The 22,839-nt window shown below is 41.4% G+C and overlaps 1 protein-coding gene across 4 annotated transcripts in view; it reads left to right on the top strand.

The window, feature by feature from the left end:
• Window positions 1–22,839, top strand: part of rxraa (retinoid X receptor, alpha a) — a 198,712-nt gene that overhangs the window by 168,682 nt on the left and 7,191 nt on the right. For 2 of the 4 annotated variants that reach the window (XM_078162358.1, XM_033647604.2), the window contains exons 5-9: window positions 21–200; window positions 8,279–8,463; window positions 15,607–15,736; window positions 17,740–17,872; window positions 20,733–20,824. In XM_078162358.1, coding sequence (XP_078018484.1) covers window positions 21–200; window positions 8,279–8,463; window positions 15,607–15,736; window positions 17,740–17,872; window positions 20,733–20,824 — 720 coding nt within the window. The remainder of the gene's footprint in view (window positions 1–20; window positions 201–8,278; window positions 8,464–15,606; window positions 15,737–17,739; window positions 17,873–20,732; window positions 20,825–22,839) is intronic. The other 2 variants (XM_078162359.1, XM_033647606.2) reach the window with 1 other exon arrangement.

The raw sequence follows: 22,839 nt of genomic DNA, 5'->3' as shown, positions 1-22,839 counted from the left end.
GCATCTCTGTCTCTCCTCAGGTAAACACTATGGGGTATACAGCTGTGAGGGCTGCAAAGGTTTTTTCAAAAGGACGGTGCGCAAAGACCTGACCTACACCTGTCGCGACAACAAGGACTGTGTCATTGATAAGCGCCAGAGGAACCGCTGCCAGTACTGCCGCTACCAGAAGTGTTTAGCCATGGGCATGAAGAGAGAAGGTACAGCACATACCGTAGAGGATAAAGTCCCACTTACCCATTCCCTCACATCTCAACTAATCCACATAGACACACATGGAGACACAGATAAGAGCACTATTTTAGGAAATGAAAGAGCGGCATAGTGCACATGCCTTTACAGTAAAATAAAATTCAATTTAGTTTGACTTTTAGGGAACATGGTTACATATGCAGAGTTGCAAAGGGTGAAATAGAGCTCCTGAGAAGTGACGTCAAGGTTAGAAGATGTCCCATTTTGCCGCCTTCCCGTCAGTAAAGCAGCTTGTTTCCCATCCTGCCTCGATCCAATTTTACAGAAGCACTTGCCGCTGTAATTCTGCTCTGTGACACCATGCTATGCATTGCAGCCATAGGCTCTACTGTATTTAAAAATGTTCTGCTTCAAGCACTACTTTGGTGGGGGGGAATAATGCATTCAGCTGTTGCAGCCGCAGGAGCGCGGTACCACTGGATGTGGAAACAGAGTGAGGGTTTGTGAGAACAGGCAGTCCTCGGGGAGTTCACTGATGTAGACTGGAGAAATAAAAACATACCAACGTAGCTGTGTGAACCTCTGCTCCATCTGCATGCTCTGCATGTCACCGTTTGTGCCCTTGTGCTTCTGATTATTTATATAAACTTGGAAGTTGTCGGGACAGCCTACCTAGTTATTGTGAACCACCCTGTTTTCACAAACACAAATATTTTTTGTGTTTAAGATACCCAATGTGCAGAATGTAATCAAAGTACTCAAATTGGATAATGCCTTGTAATTGCACGGCACGGTGAAAGCCTGTACCGCATTCCTCAAATTAGAGGCTACTGATGGAGTGCACATACTGCTCCTGCCTGCTTTAAGTGGATACAGGGATTTAATCAGTCCCATGGTGAAGCCACATATACAGAACATGTTGTTGTGGAGGACAGACCATTCATCAGGCTTTCACTTTAAAATCATATCTGTACTATCCATGTTAATGTGGTTAAAGAAACTATAACTGAAACCATAAACATACAAAGACTTTATGTAAACCCTGCATGTGTCGGAGCATCTACTCTGGCAACCACAGCCTTAAAATTAACAAAGAACACAATAATTTTTGTACAGACGATACTACTGACAACAAACATCACATGTTCAGGAATCTACACCAACACGCCATTTATAGTTGTAAGAGTCAGACAACATATCATCCTGATGTGGACAGGAAGGGCTTAGTCTCGCCATTAAAGGATTTATTCAAGGTGCAACAATCAAACATTCCTGCAAACTTAAATTACTCCTCCTCATATGCACAAACCCTGTCCTCCCTCAGTGGAGACCGGGGATTATAGAATCATCCACTGTGACATTTAAATGGTTAAGGTTTGAATACCATGAATGTCATTCTGAAGTCCGCCTCAGCTACAAGTCCGACTAAATATAGCTTCCACAAGCTCACACACTGCTGTTTAACTTTCATTTGCTGCTCACAGGTAGAGTGAGTAGAGGAAAAAGAGGTGGATCAACAAAATAAAATGCTTTTAGATGTGATGTTCCTGCAGTAGTTGGCAAGGGAACACTAGTGGAGGCCAGCTGATGAAGACTTTATGATGGAGTGACCTAAAATTTCTGCAGTTTAGTGAGGTTGCCCTTGCTGTAATAAATTTTTAAATAAATTTTGCAAATTCATCTTTAAAGGGACAGTTCACCCCCAAATCAAAAAATGCACATTTCTCCTCTTAACTGTAGTGCCATTTATCGGTGTAGATGGGTCTGGTGTGAGTTGCAGAGTGTAGGAGATATCGGCCGTAGAGATGTCTGCCTTCTCTCCAATATAATGGAATTGGATGGCACTCGGCTTGTGGTGCTCGAAGTGCCCAGAAAATACATTTGAAAAACCTAACAGCAGTGTCTCTTTCTTAAAATCATGACCTAGTTACTCAGATAATCCACAGACCTAGGTATGAGCAGTTTCGTGTAGACACGGGTTTCTTTATAACAAACTACATCCACCAACTGTATCACCATGCAGAAGGTAGCATGTATCCACTGCTGGCTTAGGGCCGTAATAGACTTGCCACTTGAACGAAAGTACGCGTACACAATGCACCGTGTCTGTGTATATACTTGCTGCAGCACTACGCAGCCAAAACGTGGCGGTCTCCACTTGGGGCAGACAGCAAAAATATAACCCGGAAATTGGGTAGTGCATGCCGGTAAACAAACATGGATGCCCTTGATTGTGACGGGGTGGAAACATCAGAGAGATGCGGGTAGTTCCACACCAGGTCTGTCAGCCTCTCTTCAAAAGTTTCCGCCATTGCTCCGACAGCGACGCCGTCTGGGCTGATCTCATGGTCACTGTGTTTATTCGCACAAGCGCCTCTAGCAGTCATGTCATTATTGCATCTCGCACACGCCTCACGGTACCTCACGTTGAGATGTGTGGCCAACGCATCAAATAAACGCAGATCACGCATGGCAGCCATGATGCAGTCGCGTTCATGCCCTTGCCCAGCACTATTCAGCTAACTTCTGTTACACCTCAGTGGAGGAGGACGCCATTAAGGTCTATATCTCTCACTGTCACAAGCACAAGCCTCTTGTCCATGAGTAGATGCACCATTCCTTCTGCACAGTGATATGGTTAGTGGTAGTAGTTTGGTAGACAGAAAATAGCTCCCACAAGAAACTGTTCACAACAAGGTCTGTGGATTATCTTGAGTAACTGGGACATGATTTCTGGAAAGAGACATTGCTGCTGAGATTCTCAAATTAATTTTCCCCCCCCTGGCACTTTGAGCACCACAAACTGAGTGCCATTTGGTGCCATTATATTGGAGCGAAGGCAGACATCTCTATGACCGATATCTCCAACACTCAACAACTTGCACCAAAACAGTCTATAGTGATAAATAGCATAAGAGAAAGCAAAACAAAAAAAATAAAATGCCCCTTTAACACAGAATCTTTTAAACTGACTTGACTTAACTGAGTTACCACTGTCACTGAATTTACACTGTTGTTGGTTCAGATGTGAATACTTCCTGGTTTAAAACTTACATAAACTTACTTACCATGAAAGCCACAAAAAATTATTGTGATATAACTGTCACGTGTGCGTGGCTGCTGAGCTATTAGTCTCATAAAATGTGACACGTAGGCCTAGTTTTGTGCTCATTGGAACATAACCGTTCAGAGCAGCTACACACTAAACTGAAGATGGTGTGAATCAGCGCTGAATGTCGTGGCGTAATAACACATGTACTGAAGTACATTTGAACAGCGTCAGGTTAGAATCACAGAGAATGAACCGCAAATTGACTACAGCTCTTCAGCACGTGAAAACTACTAATGCAGTGGAACAGCTGTGAGTGCAAATACTAAAAGACGCATGTAAAAGGAAAAAGAACACTTTTTGCTCATCACAGCCTTAACCATGTATCGTCATGGAAACAGGGCACGATGTACATACATATATGAAGACTGAAGCCTTTTCACACAGACGTTGCTTGTTAATGGATAGCGTGATTCATTGCATCCTCTTCATATTCACTCAATAAACAGGACTGGCTCTTAAGTACCGGCATTGTTGCAAAAGCTTGTAATTGCTCTGCGCTCCATTCATCTCGCTCCCCGCTCTTTGAGGGTGACCCTGATGTGTAAACACAGAGTTGGCAAATACCTCCTGTGATTGTGGGGCAGTACAGTAAAGCACCTTTGAGGAAAGATTGTAGAGCCAAAGAGACCAGGAAGAGTCGGGCTGTGCTGCGGGGAGTGGGGGGGGGGGATAAAAATCACTGGCAGTGAGGTGTGAATTTTAACACTTCATGAGGGTGTTGGAAATATTAGTGCTCTCACCATTGCTGTTAAGCACTCTTTCACACATTGACCAAATCAATCACTGCCTCTCATCGTTATGGTCACCATAGTTACAGAATACAGATATAGAGTGTGTAGATTATACTGAGATGTACAGCGTAGCCAGGGAAGCTGAGGAGCATAGCAGGTGTAAACTAGGTGTGTGTGTGTGTGTGTGTGTGTGTATGTGTGTATTGGATGTCACTGTTTAAAGGTGAAGAAGAATGCTTTTTTTTTTTTTTTTGAATCAAGGAGGCTATTCTATCCAAGGCCAATTTGTCTTGACCTTTACTTGGCCTCCCCTCCCCTACTTCTTGCTTTTATTTATATCATTGTTAGGCTCTTTACTCCTTTCAAGGATATTATCATTTACTGCCTTTTCGCCTCACTCTCAGTGCTGCCTAAGCCTCCCCCTGCACCCCGAGGGCTGTGGTTAGAGAACAAGGCAGCAGTAGCCCAAAAGGCTAAGCGAATCCACAGAAAAACAGGATTAAATGAATTTATGCTCTCCCAGTCAGGAGAGGAGAGGAGGAGGGACGGTGGTGGTGGTGGTGGTGGGGGGGGGGAAATAAAGCTAACATGATTTCAGCCCTCCTCACCTCTCCCTGACTCCAACACAAGTATTCTACCCTTGGGCTGACCTCCACCGCCAGACAGCAGTTCCTCTAAAATGGGGCCCCTTTCCCAGTCCTCCTTTAACAACCCTTGCTTCCCTTTACCCCCCCTGCAAGACCACGGCCTCTCTGATTCAGGACTTGGAATAGAAACCAGAGTAGAGGAAACATAAGAAGACAGATCATCCTGCAAACCCAGTGTGTGTGATATGGGTGTGTGTGTGTGAGGCAGGAGAGCTCTCCAGGTGTATATGCAAGCTTACATGCTGACATTGAATTTCCAAAAGCGCTTTATCATTCAGCGCTTTATATCCAAAACTTTTTATTAATCCTTGTGTGGAGGATAAACTTATAAAAAGCCACAGCACTTTTTTCTGTGGTGTCTTGAATTAAGTAAATTATAACCTTTTGAAAAGACAAAACACACACACACACACACACACACACACACGCATCTTTTCCATCCTTTACTTGAGGGTGGAGTTGTGGTTTCTCTTGCCTCGGCCACAGTGAGCCTCGGTGTCTGCTCAGCACACAAACCATTTCCTGTGTCTCCTTGCCAAGCCAATCAGATGACAGAACCAACTCGGTTTTTGCTTCGACCAGTTTTTACACACGACATGGAAAAAAAAATCTACAAGACAGAGTCTTCATTGATTTGTGTTCAGGCTTTTTTATTTAAGCTGTTCTGGCCACCACGCATGGCGCAGAGACGGAGTGACAGACCATACATTATTTATGTGTCTATAAATGATTTGTGTATAAAAGCAGCTGGCTGTTTGTCATCGAGCACTACATTAAGAACACATCGCTTTGATAAGGAAGCTGTGAGAAGTCCTTGAACATTTCCACGCTACTGCGTTGTGCATAATGTAGGTCTAAAGTCGTAAATATATTCCTTCCGTACTGTCGAAGCAATTATTGATGATTGAACTCTCTTGGATATGTTTACTGGCATAATACATACAAGGTCATGCACTATTCAGTGGCATACAGATACACAATGACTGTGTCAGGCACTCAAACACGCAGACTCGACACATGCAAGCAATTGCTCACCCAAGCATGCGCACATATATTGTATATACAAGTTTGTGTGTGTAGATACAAACAAGGGACAACTATGTATTCAGTTTTCTACTGATGTGAAGCAGAGTATGGATGATTTGTTTTCTCAAAATCTGCAAGAATTCAAGCATTTAATCAAAGGGATGATTCAGCGTTGAAAGCTGTTCCCTATGCTTCTACAGCTTTGTTGCAAGACAAAAAAAAATCTGTCATTTCGTCTCATATTCATCCAGCATAATTAAAAAAATAATCCACCAGTGTGGTTCCCAGTGCAGTTTCCCTTGCATGAGAATGTTCAGTATCTCAAACAAGTAAAGCAGACTGACTGAACAAGAATGCTTGATCATAGAAACGGTTGGAATGACCTCACCACATCGGCAGATTAGCATATTTTTGTCTTTTAACCAGTAATAGGCAAAATGACTTGTTACAATCAGGATGTTGCAGTCCATTATAGTGGCTAAGAATTGGTATTGAACCCATTTAAATGAACTTGAATTAAAAGTTTTAAAAAAATAAAGCTGCGTTAATAAATAATTGGCCACTAGGTGGCAGACATGACTAAAAACAAGATTAAAAACACATACTACTCACATCCCAATATGGAAATCCATCGGTAAAAAAAAAGAAAAAAAAAATTTTTTTCTTCCTTTACCTCTGGAGGCACAGCCCAGAGTTTTTCGACTAACGGAAGTGCAGGGGCCTCGGCGATCGCTCACACCCTTCACTTCCGGCAGTGCCCCCAGGGAATCACCGTATTGTTTACAAATACTTCGGGTAGAAAACCAGCAGAGTTTAGCTATATATCACATTTTTCACGTCACTATATCACCATGTAGACTAATCTGATGTTTGTTAAGTCTATAAACACAATGATTGAACAAACGTTACTATTTCTGTGTGTTTTGTAATTAACATGGCTATCGTAGATTAGCTGGGCTAACCGTTAGCTGTTAACGTTAGCCGTTAGCGGTGTCTGTAATAACCATAGACTGTATAAAAATAAGGTAATAACTCAAACAGTCCGTGAATAAAATATTTTTTCCAGCGGATATCTTAGTTACAACATGATTGAGCTAGCAAAGCAGTTTTGTGTTGCTATGTGTGGTATTTATTAAGTTATGGGAAATCACGATGTCTAGAAAGCAGCAGTGGCTGCAGCTGACAGGGACAGTTAGCAAAGCTAACATCAGGACGTCATCTGTTAAAAGCCTCACGTTGTCGGATACGACATGAAACTACTCCAGTTAGCTCAATCATGTTGTAACTAAGACATCTACTGGAAAAAATATTTTTTTTGACATTGATGAGACGGCGTTTTGGGTGGAGCGGTCGCTATGGATATGGAGCTTGCTGTTTCTGTAGGTACACATTTCCTGGGGACACCTGCACGTCTCGACCACGCCCCCTCTATTGTGATTGGCTAAAGCGCAGCATGTTCAAACTCAAAGCCCCGCCCTCCCCCCCTCTCTAGTCGTCTTTCACACAGGGCTGCTGACAGATCTACAGTGTAAATTGCAGAATCTGTCTTGAGAGATTACTCACATCCTGATCAATGTGAGTCCAATATTCACTCTTCTTTTAGCTCTTCTTTGGTCTCCACCAACTCTTGACGCAACATTTTCCACTTTTTGTTATCAGCTAGTTGCTAACATTGTCGTAAAACCAAAACAATTAGCTCAAAGAAGCTAAAAGAACCCAAAAACTAGGTAATAATTCTCTGTGTACAAATGAAAATGTTTATAATTATTATTTGATTTGTTGTCAATATAAAAACCATTGACTGATGCAGTTTTACGTGCGAGCAAATTTATATGTTTCCTGTAATACAGCAAACTAGGGAGGGACTTGTCACGGTAGCCAATAAAAATGTTGTAGCCAATCTGACGTTACTTGCAAATATAGAGGTGGCTGAATTGAAATGGCAACGTCTAGTGCTAGCCACACTAATAGTGCAAACACAGCAACAGTGCTTCTGTAATGATGCTGTTCTGCCATTGTTGGTTTGGATGGCGTTATCAGCCATGGTTGGTTAGCACAACCAAAAAGACAACAACAAGCCACAACTTCAAGCTAGCTTGTACCGACTGTATGCCGGTCAGTAATTGGCAGAATTTATGGTATTGGGAGAGGTACACAACAATTTGAGAAAGCTTTTCTTTGGACTAGAAATTATACACCCCCAAATGCAGGATGACCCATCAACATATTTTGTTATTCCCAGACTTTTAATACCATTAGCAATGTCCACAAAGAGACTTATTTGACATTGTTGGGTCCGATACTGGCATAAAGGTGACAATCAGTGCAAGGCATATGTGATAAAAAAATATCCACACATCTATTTAACATTAAATTTCATGTTAAATAACCACTTGACTTGTACTGTAATGAGTCATTTTCACATAAAACTCTAAACTAAAGTCTTGCTAGTAATCCAAATTATGTTAGCTTGTAATCTTGAGTCTTTCTATGAACATAGATGTGCTCTTGAACACATGCTGACATTGTAAAAAAACAAAACAAAAAACAGCAGTAGTGACCGGAACCAGTTTTGTTACATGCAGCCGTTCAGGAGGAGCGCCAGCGAGCCAAGGACAGAAATGAGAACGAGGTGGAGTCCACCAGCTGCGCCAACGAGGACATGCCCGTGGAGAAGATTCTGGAGGCCGAGCAGGCGGTGGAACCCAAAACCGAGACCTACATCGAGACTAACCTTGGTGTGCCATCCAACTCGGTGAGCTGGTATTTTTATACATTCCTTTGCAAACACTCACACACTGTGTCATCCTGCAACAAGTCATCACTTTGTGTACATGGTCATGCCCACGGGCACTCACACACACACACATGCATAAACACACACACAAGGGGTAATGTGTTTATATTTAACCTCGGGGCTGGTGGGGAGCATGTTTTCTCTCATATTTACTCCTGCTTTTGGGGTAAAATGGTTTCTATTCTCTATTCTCTATTCTCACCATCTATACCCTTAAAACTGGACTGCAAATGAACAGTAAAAAATGGATGACAGTTTGAAAACAGCGTCACAGTAGCCATTATACAGGCACAGTAGAAGACTTTGAGGTGTCCCGATGGGAAGAATAACAGACTCACATTGATCACATGTTCCTTATTTCAAGAACACCTTATTTTGTATTATTATTGATATAGGAGAAGACAGTGTTTTTGCAGTTAGTATGGAAGAACTTAATGCATTATTTATTACTTTTACGTAATGATACAAGACAATCGAGCTGTAACTCTGCTCAACGCTACTGCCAGTAAAACTTCCAAAAGGGAAAGTTAAATGTTTTTCAGATTTATGCCTCATGGCTTATACTTTATTTTCTGCTTTCCAAAATCCCCCTGGAGCTGTCCCACCATTGTCCACATTTTTTTTCCAGCTGTGTGTAGCTCTTATATCTCATTTTTACATTAAATTGCAGAGTCGAGAAACAGCACACTTTAAAATTGGTCTGCATTTTAAAATCTTGGTGCATACATAGTTGTCATTTTTATGTGTAAATATAGTCCTCATCCAGTTACAATTGTCACGCAGATTTGAATTGAGACATACTGTTTGAAAAGCATTTCATTTTTTTTTTCCAGTAAAAAAAAATTGTTTTATAAAGCTTTTGAATGTTTGTGTTGTGGAGTCGAAGGCTGACAGCGAGGAGGTTTATCAACACCGCGCTGCCTGCTGTTAAAGATGGGTGTGATTACTGTTTGTCCTCCCTCTTTGAGTCCCTTTGGAGGTGACGGGTTTACCTGTTCAGCTCCTTCACTCAGCTGTGAGTTTCCTCATCTATCCCGTCAGTATCAGCTGGGCATGGTGGGCTGTCTTTGACACAGAGGAGACTAACAGTGATGAATAATGCAACAGGCAGACAGTTCCTGAAAGCATCCCACAAAGCCTCAGCTTCCTCAGGAATTCTGCTGGAACATGAGAAACAGAGGAGCTGTGCAGCAGCCTACCAAAGCAGGCAGTGGGGAAGGAGGGGACGGAGGGTGAGACTGAATGAGGGAGGGAGGGAGAGGGGGAGGGCGAGGGCTTCTTCTGGGATTCATCTGCTTCAGGGGAGGGAAATGTCTTATGAAGTAAAAGGTAGAAATGTGAGGGCTGTTATGTGAGTAAATGGGAGCTATTTTGGGGGGCCAGATGGAAATGTAGGAGATGAGCGTTGACATTAGGAAGAGGGAGAAGGAGTGGGGAGTCACGGGGGAGCGGCTGGCAGCTCAGACACACTAATGCACTGAGTGTGTTTGGGCTCAGCCATGGTGGGTCCCTCGATGCCTGCTGCCTGCCTGACACCAAGTAGAGGAGGTTTTCTAAAAGACTACAGAAGAGATGAAAACAGCTCTGATATCTGGCTATACAGGGAGGAGAATTTTATATCATTAAGTGGAATCACATCAGGATTATATCATGATCAAATTCCTGACTCTGTTCAAGTTGTAATTACAGTACAAAACGACAACTTTGTAACAGAATTTGTTAATGTTTTACGCACAGAGTACGAAACATTTAATGCGTAACAGTAGAGCGCAGTTTGGATTGGATCAGTTTAATTTTGCAGCTTTTTTTTTTTCAGTTTGCACATATTTTTCACATCATGATATATCCTGGTTTAGGAAACTGTCCCTGTTCATCCAGATCAACCCTGCCCTAATCCATTATGTCAGTTTTATGGCTCACCAATCTTGCTGCATCATTATTTACCAAGGACCCTGAATATCTTGTTGAACCTGAAGTTATGTGCCATGCTTGATATTCATTATTGCTGCCAAGACTTTTGTTTTTGTATCTTTAAAGGGTCCGTTAACCAAATTCAGAGTATTTTCTTACTTACACAGAGAGGTCTTGCATCTAGCAGTGCAGATAATTTGGGTTTTGTGCACTGAGGTTTTGAGATATTAGCTTCTGAAACTTTGGCTGTCACCCCAGCACAATAGAGCTGAAAGGAATGAAGATTTGAGTTTTTCAAATCTCGTGTTTTGAGTGGTTTGAGCACCACAAAAAATGAATATGTTTGCCTCCATTGTTGGCCATGTTGGGAAGCCGGTGAGGGTTTTTGTCCTTGGTTATGGCCTCGGGCTGATTTTCATCACTGGCAGGTGGAAACAAATGGCAAGCGATGCCATGTGTCATGCAGCACATGGCTGTCTGCAGCAATGCGCAATCCAGCAGCTGAGTTAGCGGTGACAAGGACAGCAGTGTGCAAGGGACTGGACATTCCAACTAGAGAAAAGTGGGGGAAAAAAAAAAAAAAAATGAATGGACAAAATTTAAGGAACTCACTGTATCTAGAATCTGGGCAATTCAAACATTGCTAGATACCAATAGGAGAGACTTTCACAGTCCAGCAACAGAGTTAGCAGTGACAATGACAGCAGTTCACCATTGGGACTGGGGAATCCCAATGATTTTAATTTTAGATACTTTCTGTATTTAAAACCTGGGCAAGTAAAACATTGATAGATACTGTACATCTCGAAGTGACAATCATAGTAAAACAGCAAAGTTAGCAGTGGCAAGGACAGCAGTGGGGGGGAAAAGAATAAATTAATTGACAAATTCAAAAAGGTACAATCGCGGAACATGGGGACAGAGTCGTCTTGCCTTTAAGGCGGCATTGGAGGTACTAACAGTGCCACATTGACGACTGTATAAAAGGGACAGTCTGCAGGACAGGATCATAGGCAGCACGGGTGTTGCAGTTAGCAGCTAACTCAAAGAAGAAGAACAATAGCTGAAAATGTCCACAAATTAGGAAAACAGTGAGGTCCGGGAACTCCTTACCTTTCAAGCAGAGGATGAGATCAGTCACCATATAACAGGAACGGTAGAAGACTTGTATTGCCACGTTAATGTCTTTGTTATTGTTTAGAAAGTGCCGCCAATGCGTATCTTCTATGTCACACTAGTGGCCAACGCTGTTGTGTTACGTCACGCCCCTCACACTGGAGCGACATGATGCCACCATTGTTTGGTCCTGAGTAAAAATCCAAAGGTGGGATGAAGAACAGACTTCGTAGCGGCCCTTTAGTGTGACCTCTGTGAAAAAAGGGCTAAGAACAGCAGCGCACAGGGGACTAGGTATTCCAAATTGAGAAAAGTGTGGAAAATTTTAGTTTCACTGTATCTAAAACCCAGGCAAGTAAAATGGTGCTAAATGCCACTAAGAGTGAGCAAGAAAGCATTACTTTAAACTAACCTTTTAACCAGAGTGGAGCCCAGGATGTTGGCAGAGTATCAGCATTTAGGCTGTCCTGACCACAAGGACTCCCCTTCTCTCTGAGTCCTTCCCCCCCTGTGAGGTCTCCATTGAGAACCACTACCCCGTGCTATAATTAATCACAGGGCCCAGGTCATGAGCATACACCGTCAATAGGCCACTGCCACTGTCTAATGGCCGGGGTCTGGCCAACCTGAATAAAGTGTGTTTATCTCATGGTGACCTAGAACAGGAGTTAAACAGGCGTTAGTAATGTGCCTTCAGTCAGACAGGGAGAGGGCTTTTCCTAAGGAGGAGGGGGAGAGGAGAAGACGCTATCGTTCACTAATCCCAGGGGGGTTTCTTTACCTCTATTCTATGTAATTCTCCCTTCTATCTTCCTGTCTTTGCATTATTTCTAGATGACTGTTCCACCGCCTATGTGTTAATTTATATAAAGGTTTAGTTTCTTATCTTTTCCTGAGCTTAAGGCAGGAAGTGTTGCTGTTATTTAGATGATAATTAGCTGATGATTCATCCCCGCTCCAGCATGTGAGGACAGTTTCTTTTTTCAATCTAAAAAAGTGGGACACTTGAGTAATTCATTTTCATACTGATCTGTATGAGTACCCAAGTTTCCCTCTGTTGTCACGCTAGTATAGTCTGGTTCAAGCTGAATAATGAAAAATTGAAAGGCAAATCTTTCGTCTCCCCTCCTCAAGTGATGAAAATTTCATAGGACAGTATGCAAGCCTGGCATTTCTCTAAGTTGCTGGGATGATTGACCATGGCAGGGGAAGCATGTGTGGCTATAAACCCTTTGATTTGCTGAAAATGAAGACAATGTTGTTTTGTATTTTTGTTTGTTTGTTTGTTTTTGTCTTTTGATTTGTGGCAAGCATTTAAAAAATCTGCTAATATCCAGCGGCTAACATCCAGTAACGCAGAATATCTTCGCTTGTTTTCTGTCTCGAGTTCAGTTTTTGTCCAAGTGTATTTGCCTCCTTCTCTGAGCTGTGATCTCCACAGTACAAGAAGAGGAAGCAGCTCGAACAGTCGAACCATGAGATATTCCCAGGTGCACTTTTGTACTTAAACATGGAGGTTAATGGTATTCCCTCGCAGGTCACAGCTGGCTCCTCCATTGTGGCCTGATCACATCCTAAATGCTGTTCTGTGACTTGAACAGTAAGTACAGTAATGTGATGCCGGAGGATTGTTGCAGGAAAGTGTAAGCTCCTCTCCCCTGTCATCTCCACAGACATGGGCAAAGAAACCAGGTCAGTGTAAACACGGCTAAGATAGCCATACAACATTCATGAGGCTTGCCATGTTTAACGAGAACCCTGGGACTTGTATTCGTACGAGGAGGGGTGGCTGGACCGTGGCGCACACTGAAGCCCCTTTTTGTTGCTCTTTGTTTTGGCTGGAGCTGCTTCTTTGGAATGAATTAGCTGAATCTGTTTATGTGTTTTTAAGGGGAAGCGCAGCTCACGAAAAACTGTCGCGCTGAGCCGCGCCGTCCACATCTCCCACGGAGATCAGATGCTGAAATATTCATAAGATGCCTGTTTTCTTTCTCCCCCTAAAGAAAAAAAAAAACGACTTTTAGTTTTCAAAACAGCGTAGGCTTTGTGTCTGGTTTAAGTTTTTCATATCTGTGATACTGTACAGTCAGTGTGAGTTTCACACCGTGGGGAGAGAACGTGGAGGAGAGGGAGGGATAGTCTTTGGCCCGCATGTTAGAAAAGGAGAGTGTGAGTGGAGGGATGTTTTCTTCTTCATCTTGAACTAATCTTCTCCTGAGAGCTGCAGTTGATGTCGGGATCCTCCGAGCTTTTAGCATCGATCGGTGGGATTTGGTAGAAGGAAGTTGGGGAGAAGTTGCTGACTGTTTTTGTCGGTAGTGCGAGTTCACACAGGGATACTTAGAATTTAAGGATGTTTACTTGATTTTAAATTATGCACAAAACTGTGTGCACAAAGCCTTTGTTTACACACACGTACTGTACATATCAAGGGTATGTGCTCCTGGGATGATGGTAAATTACTCGTCAGAGAATTAAAGTATTGTTTCGGATTTTTTTTCTTTCTCTGCCCAGATGGATTTACATTTTTGGGAAGTAGTCACACTGTATGTGTGTGGCATTAGTATTCCACTACTGCTCATGAATTCCCTGTTGGTCAAAGAAAAATGTCTTCCAATCTGATGTATCAGGACAGTTAAGGACGAGCAGTCCTTGTCTCTGGACCGGCACTTAAATTGCACACAGAAATAATCATCTTTATACATGCTCAGCAAGGTAACTAACATAACGGACAAAGAGAACGTAGAGCCAGCTCTCCTAGGATGACATCAGTGTTCTATAGACTCATGTTCTTAAAATCCAACAAGAAAATAAACATTGTGAATAGACACACTAATTCAATGTTAAGCACCTGAATTCCTGGTGTAGAAAAATGTTTTACAAGACCATAATTGATGTAGAAAATCTTATCTGCAGCCTTGGTCAATTGTAAATGTGTGTTGAATTGATTCAAGAGGAACAGGAAGTCTTTTCATTGAGTGTAACCGTTTTTGTAAAGAGGTAGATTGTTCTGCAATTCAAGTCATTTTACTTGCTCTCGCAGCAACAGTAAATGTACGACATTCATCACAACTGAGATTACACCTGACACTATTTAGCATCCCAAGTGAAGAGAGGGTTACTAAAACCATACACATTATGACTTACATAAAGTGCATTAAAATAACAGATATGTCCGTGAAAGATCCTTCTCCGGTCTTTCTTCCAGCTTTTATGCTCATCTCTCTTTAAGGCTGAAATATATCTAATTTAGTGAAATCAATGAAAGATTGGAGCTTTCTCCTTGGTTCACCTTTAATTTCATGTAGGACCCAGTCAGTGTTCCTATTTTGGGCACTAAATGGACAATGTACAGAGACGTCCATTAGCCACTACCACTACCGAGAACCGCTTGTTTTTATCATTCATTAGAATCGTGATTTTTTTTTCCCACTCAGAAATGTTAAATAGCAATTAATCTTTTGAAAATGTATTAACAACTTGAAATAGAAAACATTTGTTTCAGGCATGCGGCCTGGAGAGAAGTCACACACTCATCATTCTATATTTTACAGTGTGCAAATACAAATAATCATTACACATAATCATTTGCTGAGTTTTCTCAAGGCCTGCCCAGCCTGATAACTAAGTCACATTTGAGCTCCTAAGCGCTTGTTATGTTGTGAAGTGTCAGTGGAGTGTCAGGAGGAGCCTCTTGAGCTCAACTAGCTGTCTGAGAGGCTGATTTGTGTGTCGGCTAAAAGGTCCCTGTAGAAAAAGCCTACTTGGTGAAAGTCTTTTTTTTTTCTTCCTTTTTGTGCACCGGCAGCTCTCTGCGGGTATTTCCTCCACAAGCTGGGACAGAATCACTGTTTGTTTTGTCTTCCTACTTGCTCCTCTTTAGAGGATATTACTCATAGCATAGTACTCATGTAAGTGTGATATGTGTGTGTTGATAGGTGGCTCAACCTGACACCAGGCTCTCAGCCAAAGGAGACACACAGGCTGAAACAAAAACATGACACCTTTTTTTAACTCGTGCATTACCTGAATTACTAACTTCCAGTGTGTTTGTCCGTCTCTGCTTTCCTACAGCCCAATGACCCAGTGACAAATATCTGTCAGGCGGCTGACAAACAGCTCTTTACCCTGGTGGAGTGGGCCAAGAGGATCCCCCACTTCTCGGAGCTGCCACTGGACGACCAGGTCATCCTCCTACGAGCAGGTCTGTCAATGAGGGGCTTATAGGGATACTTCAGATCTTTTGAAGTGGGGTTGCATAAGGGAAGTTATCCATACCGAGGGTATTACATAGAGTAGATGTCCATACGGGCGCCCTGAGTTTGGAGAAGCAGGCTGGAGACCGCTAAGTGTTTAGAATATTTTCACTGCTTTACTGACAGAGAAGCTTTAACAGCCTCAGTTCCCCATCTATGCTCTTGTCAAAGCCACCAGACTCCATTGACAAAAACAGTCATTTTAGCTTGCTGAACACAGGAGCTGCTGGTCTGCCTCGATCTCTTATTTTGTGTTTTTGTGTGACTTTGGTGAATCTGAACGAACCCTTTTGAACACCGAAGTCACACAGTAACACAAAGAACTTAACTGATGGAGGCAGCAGTGGACGAGCAGTTCCTGTGTTCAGCTATGTTAAATTACTGTTTTTATCAATGGAGTCTGGTTTTGAAGAGAGCAACATAACGGCTTAATTTTCCGGTTGGAAATCAGACATTAAGGTAAAGCATTGAAAATACTCTAAACATAGCATACACTTATACTGATATTGATTTCTTTAGGTGGGACTTTTTTGGATGGCTACAATACGTTGTGTTGTGGACCCCATCCACAGCAGTGCATTGCTTAGCTTCCATTTCAGTACACCTGTCTGCTTCTCCAAACTGTGGGCGTGCTTACTGACATCTGTTGTAGGTCATACACTGATTATGGACATGTAACTCATACAACCTGACTTAAAGAGATCTGAATGAGTCCTTTAAACAGTGTCATATGTGCCATAGTGTCATGCATTCAGCAGCAACAGCTTCCATAAGACTTTAACAGCCTGCTAACCAGAACCATTGGATATGTTGCTGTTGAATGCCAGTTTAATAACCATTGTTTTATCTTAAAATAAGAGGTTTGTAATTCGTATTATCCTGAACAACAGTAGATATGATGTTCGACTATAGACAGATGAACCCAGAAACATGTTAAGAAACCCTCTATAAGGAAACACACTGCGTAACAGATGCTGGTGCTGGCTCTCTGTCTGTATCTAGGTAGAAGAATCTAAGCGAGACAGAACTTTAATAGACTGATCTGGCCATAACCATAATTAACTGTCTTGGTCATGTGACTGGAAACGAGTAAGACCCTCCAAGGTCATTACAGCTCATTGTATGTATCTCCTGTATGTGCAAAATCAAGCTAACCGCGCGGGATCACAGAGGCAGCCACAGTAAAACACAGAGTGAATCATCTGTCACCTCTCTTACATTCACTAACATCACATGCACGAAGGTCTTCTGGGTTCTTTCAACACATGGCCCTTGTTGCCTGCCTGTCGCTCCAAATTACACCATTATATTCAAAATCCACCTTGAGGGAAAGAAAACGCTATTACACACCCATCCTTGAAAAAAAAAATATCCTCCCATCACTCCTTATCCTTCGCACATACAATGATGGAGAGACTTCAGCCGAGAGAGAGACATTATTCTGGAGAGCTCGTCTCTTCTCGGCTCTCAGGTTTTCTATAAATAACCGCTTTAGTTCTGCTGTATCACAGATAAAAGCATCCCAGCTCCTCTCATACCCAACTCTGGGGGAGAAGAGGCGAGTGTTGCCAGGCAGAACAGTTAAAGGAGCCCTGTCACTCAAAAGGCAGCGTCTTGTGTCTTCAGTGCTCCCCGTGTCAAGCCCCTGCTTTGGCACATCAAGCCTGTTGTCTTTATTATGATGGCAGGCGCAGTTCATCCCTTTTACACGCTTGTCTCTTCAGAAAGCATGATTCAAATGTCTTCGTAATAACCTGATGCCTGTGTCTGAGAAAGCTGCACGCTTTTACTGCGCAGCTTAATTGATTCATTGGAATCCCCCCCCCCTCCCCCTTTGTTGTCAGTTTCATTTTGCTTGAATGCTGTGTGAACTTTTGTACCGGGATTTGCCTGTTTTTTGTTTTTTTTCCCTCATACTTTCCCTCAATCCTTCTTCCCGTCTCTGCCGCAGGTTGGAATGAACTCCTCATTGCATCATTTTCGCACCGCTCGATAGCGATTAAAGACGGTATCCTGTTGGCGACGGGGCTGCACGTCCACCGCAACAGCGCCCATAGTGCCGGAGTGGGAGCCATCTTTGACAGGTTGGTATTAGCATATTATTAAACTCTCTGCAACCTACTGCTACCCCTTTAAATAACATTAAAACATTTTTTTAACAAGTGGTTTATAAATTTTAACTAATGGCTTTATTAGTGGTTAATAAACCATTTATAAATTTTTATAGGTCAGTAATAAGCCATGAATAGCAACAACTTGTGAAAAAATGCTGGCAGCATAACTTTGGGTTATATGAGTTTATTAATGGCTTATTACTGATCTGTTAAGCAATAATAAATCATTTGTTAACTATTAAAACCTTAAGCACACCTTTGTGTGAGTGTTAAACGTGGTAACATTTTGGGCATACTTCAGCAGTTGTAAATGATGCTTTGTTAATGTTAATAAATCACTCTTAAATGTTTTACCAATCAATAACAAGCCACTGATAATAAGTAGTTTCTAAGTAGCATAAGTTTAAGTTATTAATGCCTTATTACTGATCTATAAAGCCTTAATAAATCATTCGTTAACCATTGTAAACTTATACACCCCTAGAAATAATGTCTTTGGAAATGAAATTTTAGGCATATTTTAGATGTAAGTAATGTTTTGTTAATGTTAATAATTCACTCCTTAATATTTTGTCAATCAGTAATAAGCCATTAGTAACCACTTCACACTTGCCAGGTTGTCAAAAAGTCTTTCAGCAGCATGACTTGCACTGTGATTTCAAGTAGCATCGGCTTAAGTTATTAATGCCTTATTACTGATCTATAAAGCCTTAAAGCCTTAATTGTGTTTTAAATAGCTTAAGCTTAAGTTATTAATGCCTTATTACTGATCTATAAAGCCCTAATAAATGATTTGTTATCTATTAGAAACTTATAAACCCCGATAAATAATGTCTTAGAAAGTTTTAACATTTAAGGCATGTTTTAGATTTAAGTAATGCTTTGTTAATGCTAATAAATCATTCATTAATGTTTTATTAATCAGTAATTCCATGTAAAAAGCCATTAATAACAATGTTACACTTGCAAAGTTGTGAAGTCTTTTTTAGCAGCATAACTTGCATTGTTTTTGAAGTAGCTTGAGTTTAAGTTACTAATGCCTTATTACTGATAAATAAAGCCTTAATAAATAATTTGTTAATTGTGTTAAATTTAAGCCATATTTTAGATGTAAGTAATGCTTTGTTAATGTTAATAAATCATTCATTAATGTTATTTCAATCAGTGATAAGCCATTAATAATAAAGGGTTGTGAAAAGTCTCCTTCAGCAGCATGACTTACTTTGTCTTTCTAAGGAGCTTAAGTTATTAACGCCTTATTACTGCTCTATAAAGCCTTAATTAATCATGTATTAACCACTAATAAAGCATTAATTACAGCTGCAATCACCCTTGAATAAGTTTGTCTTATTAGCAAGTGGTTTCATATTTTGCAGCATATGGCATTTTGGCTTCTTCCACTGAAATATTACACCCACACTTGAGGTCATGAAAGGCAAGGCAGCACAGGAACTATTGATTTACCCTAGTATATTAAATATGTACACCTGTACGCATCAGGGGTCTCACAGAAACACTGAACTGCTCAGAAAAAATGTCAAAATCGAAGAAATCCATGCACGACTCCCTGACAGGGAAGTCGAGCGTGCGCAGGAATCACCCTGGTGACTGTTATTGACATTTCCGCTGTTTGACAGACAGAAACCTCGCAGGACTCTGCGGCGTCTTGTTCTGCAGCATCACACCTTGAGCTCAGCTGAGAAACACTATTTGGGAAGTTATAGAAGATACAAGCAAAACATATTCTGTGTTTTTATCTATCAGTATTATTTGTTAGCAGGTGATTGGCTCAGATTTTGAAAATGAAAATTGCAGTAGTAGCGTACATGCCCCTGAGGAATCATATATCAGACGCACCTGGCAGTTACAGGTGCTGTCATCAGACTTGTATTAACAGCAGTCTCTCTTTTGAATATCCGTCTCTTATTCTTCCCTTTTCTTGTGCCTCTGCCCCTGTGATCACCAAGCCTCTGTGCTCAATCATCGGCGTTCACAGCCACAGGACATATTCCATCTCTGGCATTAACTGTGGCAAGCATTAAGATGCAGAGAACTGATAGTGTTTCTTTATCTACTCCCCTCTCTCTTCACCATACAAATGAAGACACTGATTAACTTAAACACTTGAGTCTCTTCTTTCTTCCCTTTTTTTTTTTTTTTTGTTCTAGCCCTGTTGTTCCTCCTCGGAACAAATTGAATTAGAATGAGCTAAGAGCCACAATTGACTTTACTATCCGAGAGAGAGGGAGAGCGCGAAGGGGGGCGGGATGGGGGTGAAAGAAACGGAGTGAGAGGGAAAATAAAGAGCGCCACGGAGAGGGTGTGACCGAGTCAAAGAGGGGTGAGGAGTTCGAGCGACTCCACGCACCGGCACTCCCACCAGTGATGTCACACACAGACAGTGGGAGTGCTGGTGTTAGGTTACAACTTGTGTTTACTCTGTGGCTTTCCTTTTATGAAAACCTTGTACTAAATATAATTGCTTTGCAGGGTTGTAAACTTTTCCACTGATCTAACTGCGCCTATGTGGGCTGAGCACACGCTTGTGTGTATTTGTTTTTAAATAGATTTGAGCTGGATAGTATTTAAAACATATTTTTAATGTCCCAGTCTGGATCTGGGTAATTCACATTAAGCATAGTGTGTCATTTGCAAAAAAAAATGTACCAATTAGAATCAAATGGTTTCCTGTGATCTTAACTTTTTCTAGCACTTTCTGGTTGTCTGATATAACACAGAAATACTGTAGTAGCCAAGAAGGATTAAAAACTGTGCCTGACTTGGAATGAGCCACATTTCTGACTTTCTTTTTTTTATCTCTTTTGTGCAGAGTGCTCACAGAACTGGTGTCAAAGATGAGGGACATGCAGATGGATAAGACAGAACTGGGGTGCCTTCGAGCTATAGTCCTTTTCAACCCAGGTAACTATAAAAATATGTGCGGTGGATGTGCATTTGCTGTGGCAGTTGAAAGGAGCTGTGAATTAGGTGTTTGGTCTTTTTATTCTAGTTTCAATTTCACTTTGAAGCAAAACAATCAGCTGACAATCAGAATACAACACATCAGGTAAATTTCTACAAGCTGCTGTAGGAGGGGAAGGAGAAAAGTAGTCTAACTGGTGATGATTTGACTTTAAATTATTCGCACAAAGCTACATGTATCCACAACAATTTTGACATGCTCCCAATGTGTGATTGTTCTCTCGAAGCAATACTTGTTTAACACCACTATGTGTTGGTGCAGTGGGGCTTTTATTAAAAGATCCATATGGGCTGTAGGACTGCAGCTGTTGCTGATTACAACCAAGAAAAACAATCACCTGATACTATTAATGCTAACATAAAATATGACTCATTAAGGACTCGAAGCTTATGATACCTAAAATTTGTATTTGAGTATCAAACTCTCCTCCAGTATTATGCCTCACAGATGCTGTAAGAAGTTGGCAGTTTCCGTATTGACTGAGTCGGGATTCGGTTACAACCGATTCCAATGGCAACAACTTATCACAGTAGGCAGAAAACTGTCAAAACATCCAAAGAAACTTCTTAAACCACCCTCGCAGCATGACCCACTCTCTCCACTGCCTATCAGGTCTCTAACAATTTAGCAAACGTTCATATTTTCACCACAGTGTGGATGAAAATACGAAGTGGAGCTTTATGGCTTCGATAGTGGGGCACAGAATCTGTGTAGTCAGCCATATGTTCGGAATGTGCTGAGCATATGGAGCAAGAAGAATTATGCTGAAGAGAAAATAATAAAAATATGACACCAGTGGGATCCTTTGTAAATGACTGAATCTGAGGTGATTTCTGGAGTGAGGAAACTATATATGTTTTACATCAACCTTTCAAGCCAGAGAGTTTTGATACCGTTAGATTTTGGGTGGAGTGTCGCTTGAAGTTTCGGGCTCGTGACTCAGCTTGACCTCATAAATGTAATTTGAGAATTGGGAACTGGATTTTGACTTTGCCTGTGTTTTCTTTGAACTTGACTTTGGACTTCTCTTGAGAAATTGAGACTTGTAAAGTGGATGTGCTTCCACTTCTGCACAGCGCTGAGGGAGAGTGCCCAAAATAAAAGCTGATACAGTGCGTATTTGATCGAGAAAAAAAACAGTAAAAATGTAGTTACAGTGATGAAAACAATGACAAGAACTAAGAAAAACAGTGTGCAGAAAGGCAAATAGAACAAAGGGAAATACAACTATTCAAAAACTAGAAATAAGTTTGAAATATTGATTTAAAAACAGGTAATGTGCTGGCAAGCCTAATCTCCTTAGGCAGAGAATTCCAGAGCCTAGGGGCCCTGATGGGGAAAAAGCCTGGGCACCCTTGGTCACCAGCCTTGACCTAGGGCCAACTAGCAAGGGTAGGCTTGAATATATCAGGTTAAAACTTGGAGCATAGGTAGTCAGAAGTTTGGTAATATAACTGGGGGCCAAACTGTGTTTATTAAAAGAATCAGTGGGGTGATATGAGATACGAGTATGAGGGGCAGCATTCTGCACCAGCTGAAGGCGTGTAAACAATGCATTGAAATAGTCAAGATGCAAAAAGACGAGCCATAAATTAGCCTTTCTAAGTCAGGAAAAGGTTAAATTGATTTGATTTTGATATTATTTTTTAAGGTGGAAATAGCAGTATTTATTGAGATTGTTGACATGTGCCTCAAGGTTCAATTAAATGTGATAACCTAGATCTCTGGCTGGAGATTTTATTGTAGTTGCCAGTGGCCCAATGAACTGTTGTAATTAGCTTGCAACGTCACATTACAAGTCCTCAATTCCTTAGTAGCAGTTCAGCACACTATTAAACTGCCCAGGCAGCTAACATTATCTAGCTTAAAGTACAAGTAGATTTACTGTCATCAGCATAATAGTGATAGGATACCCTATTGAAATGGGAAAAACAAAATGGGACCAAGGATAGAT

Source organism: Epinephelus lanceolatus, chromosome 19, assembly GCF_041903045.1.
Source record: "Epinephelus lanceolatus isolate andai-2023 chromosome 19, ASM4190304v1, whole genome shotgun sequence".
NCBI classification, from domain to species: domain Eukaryota; kingdom Metazoa; phylum Chordata; class Actinopteri; order Perciformes; family Serranidae; genus Epinephelus; species Epinephelus lanceolatus.
The sequence above is the reverse complement of the archived record's forward strand: the minus strand, read 5'-3'. Positions and strand labels throughout refer to the sequence as shown.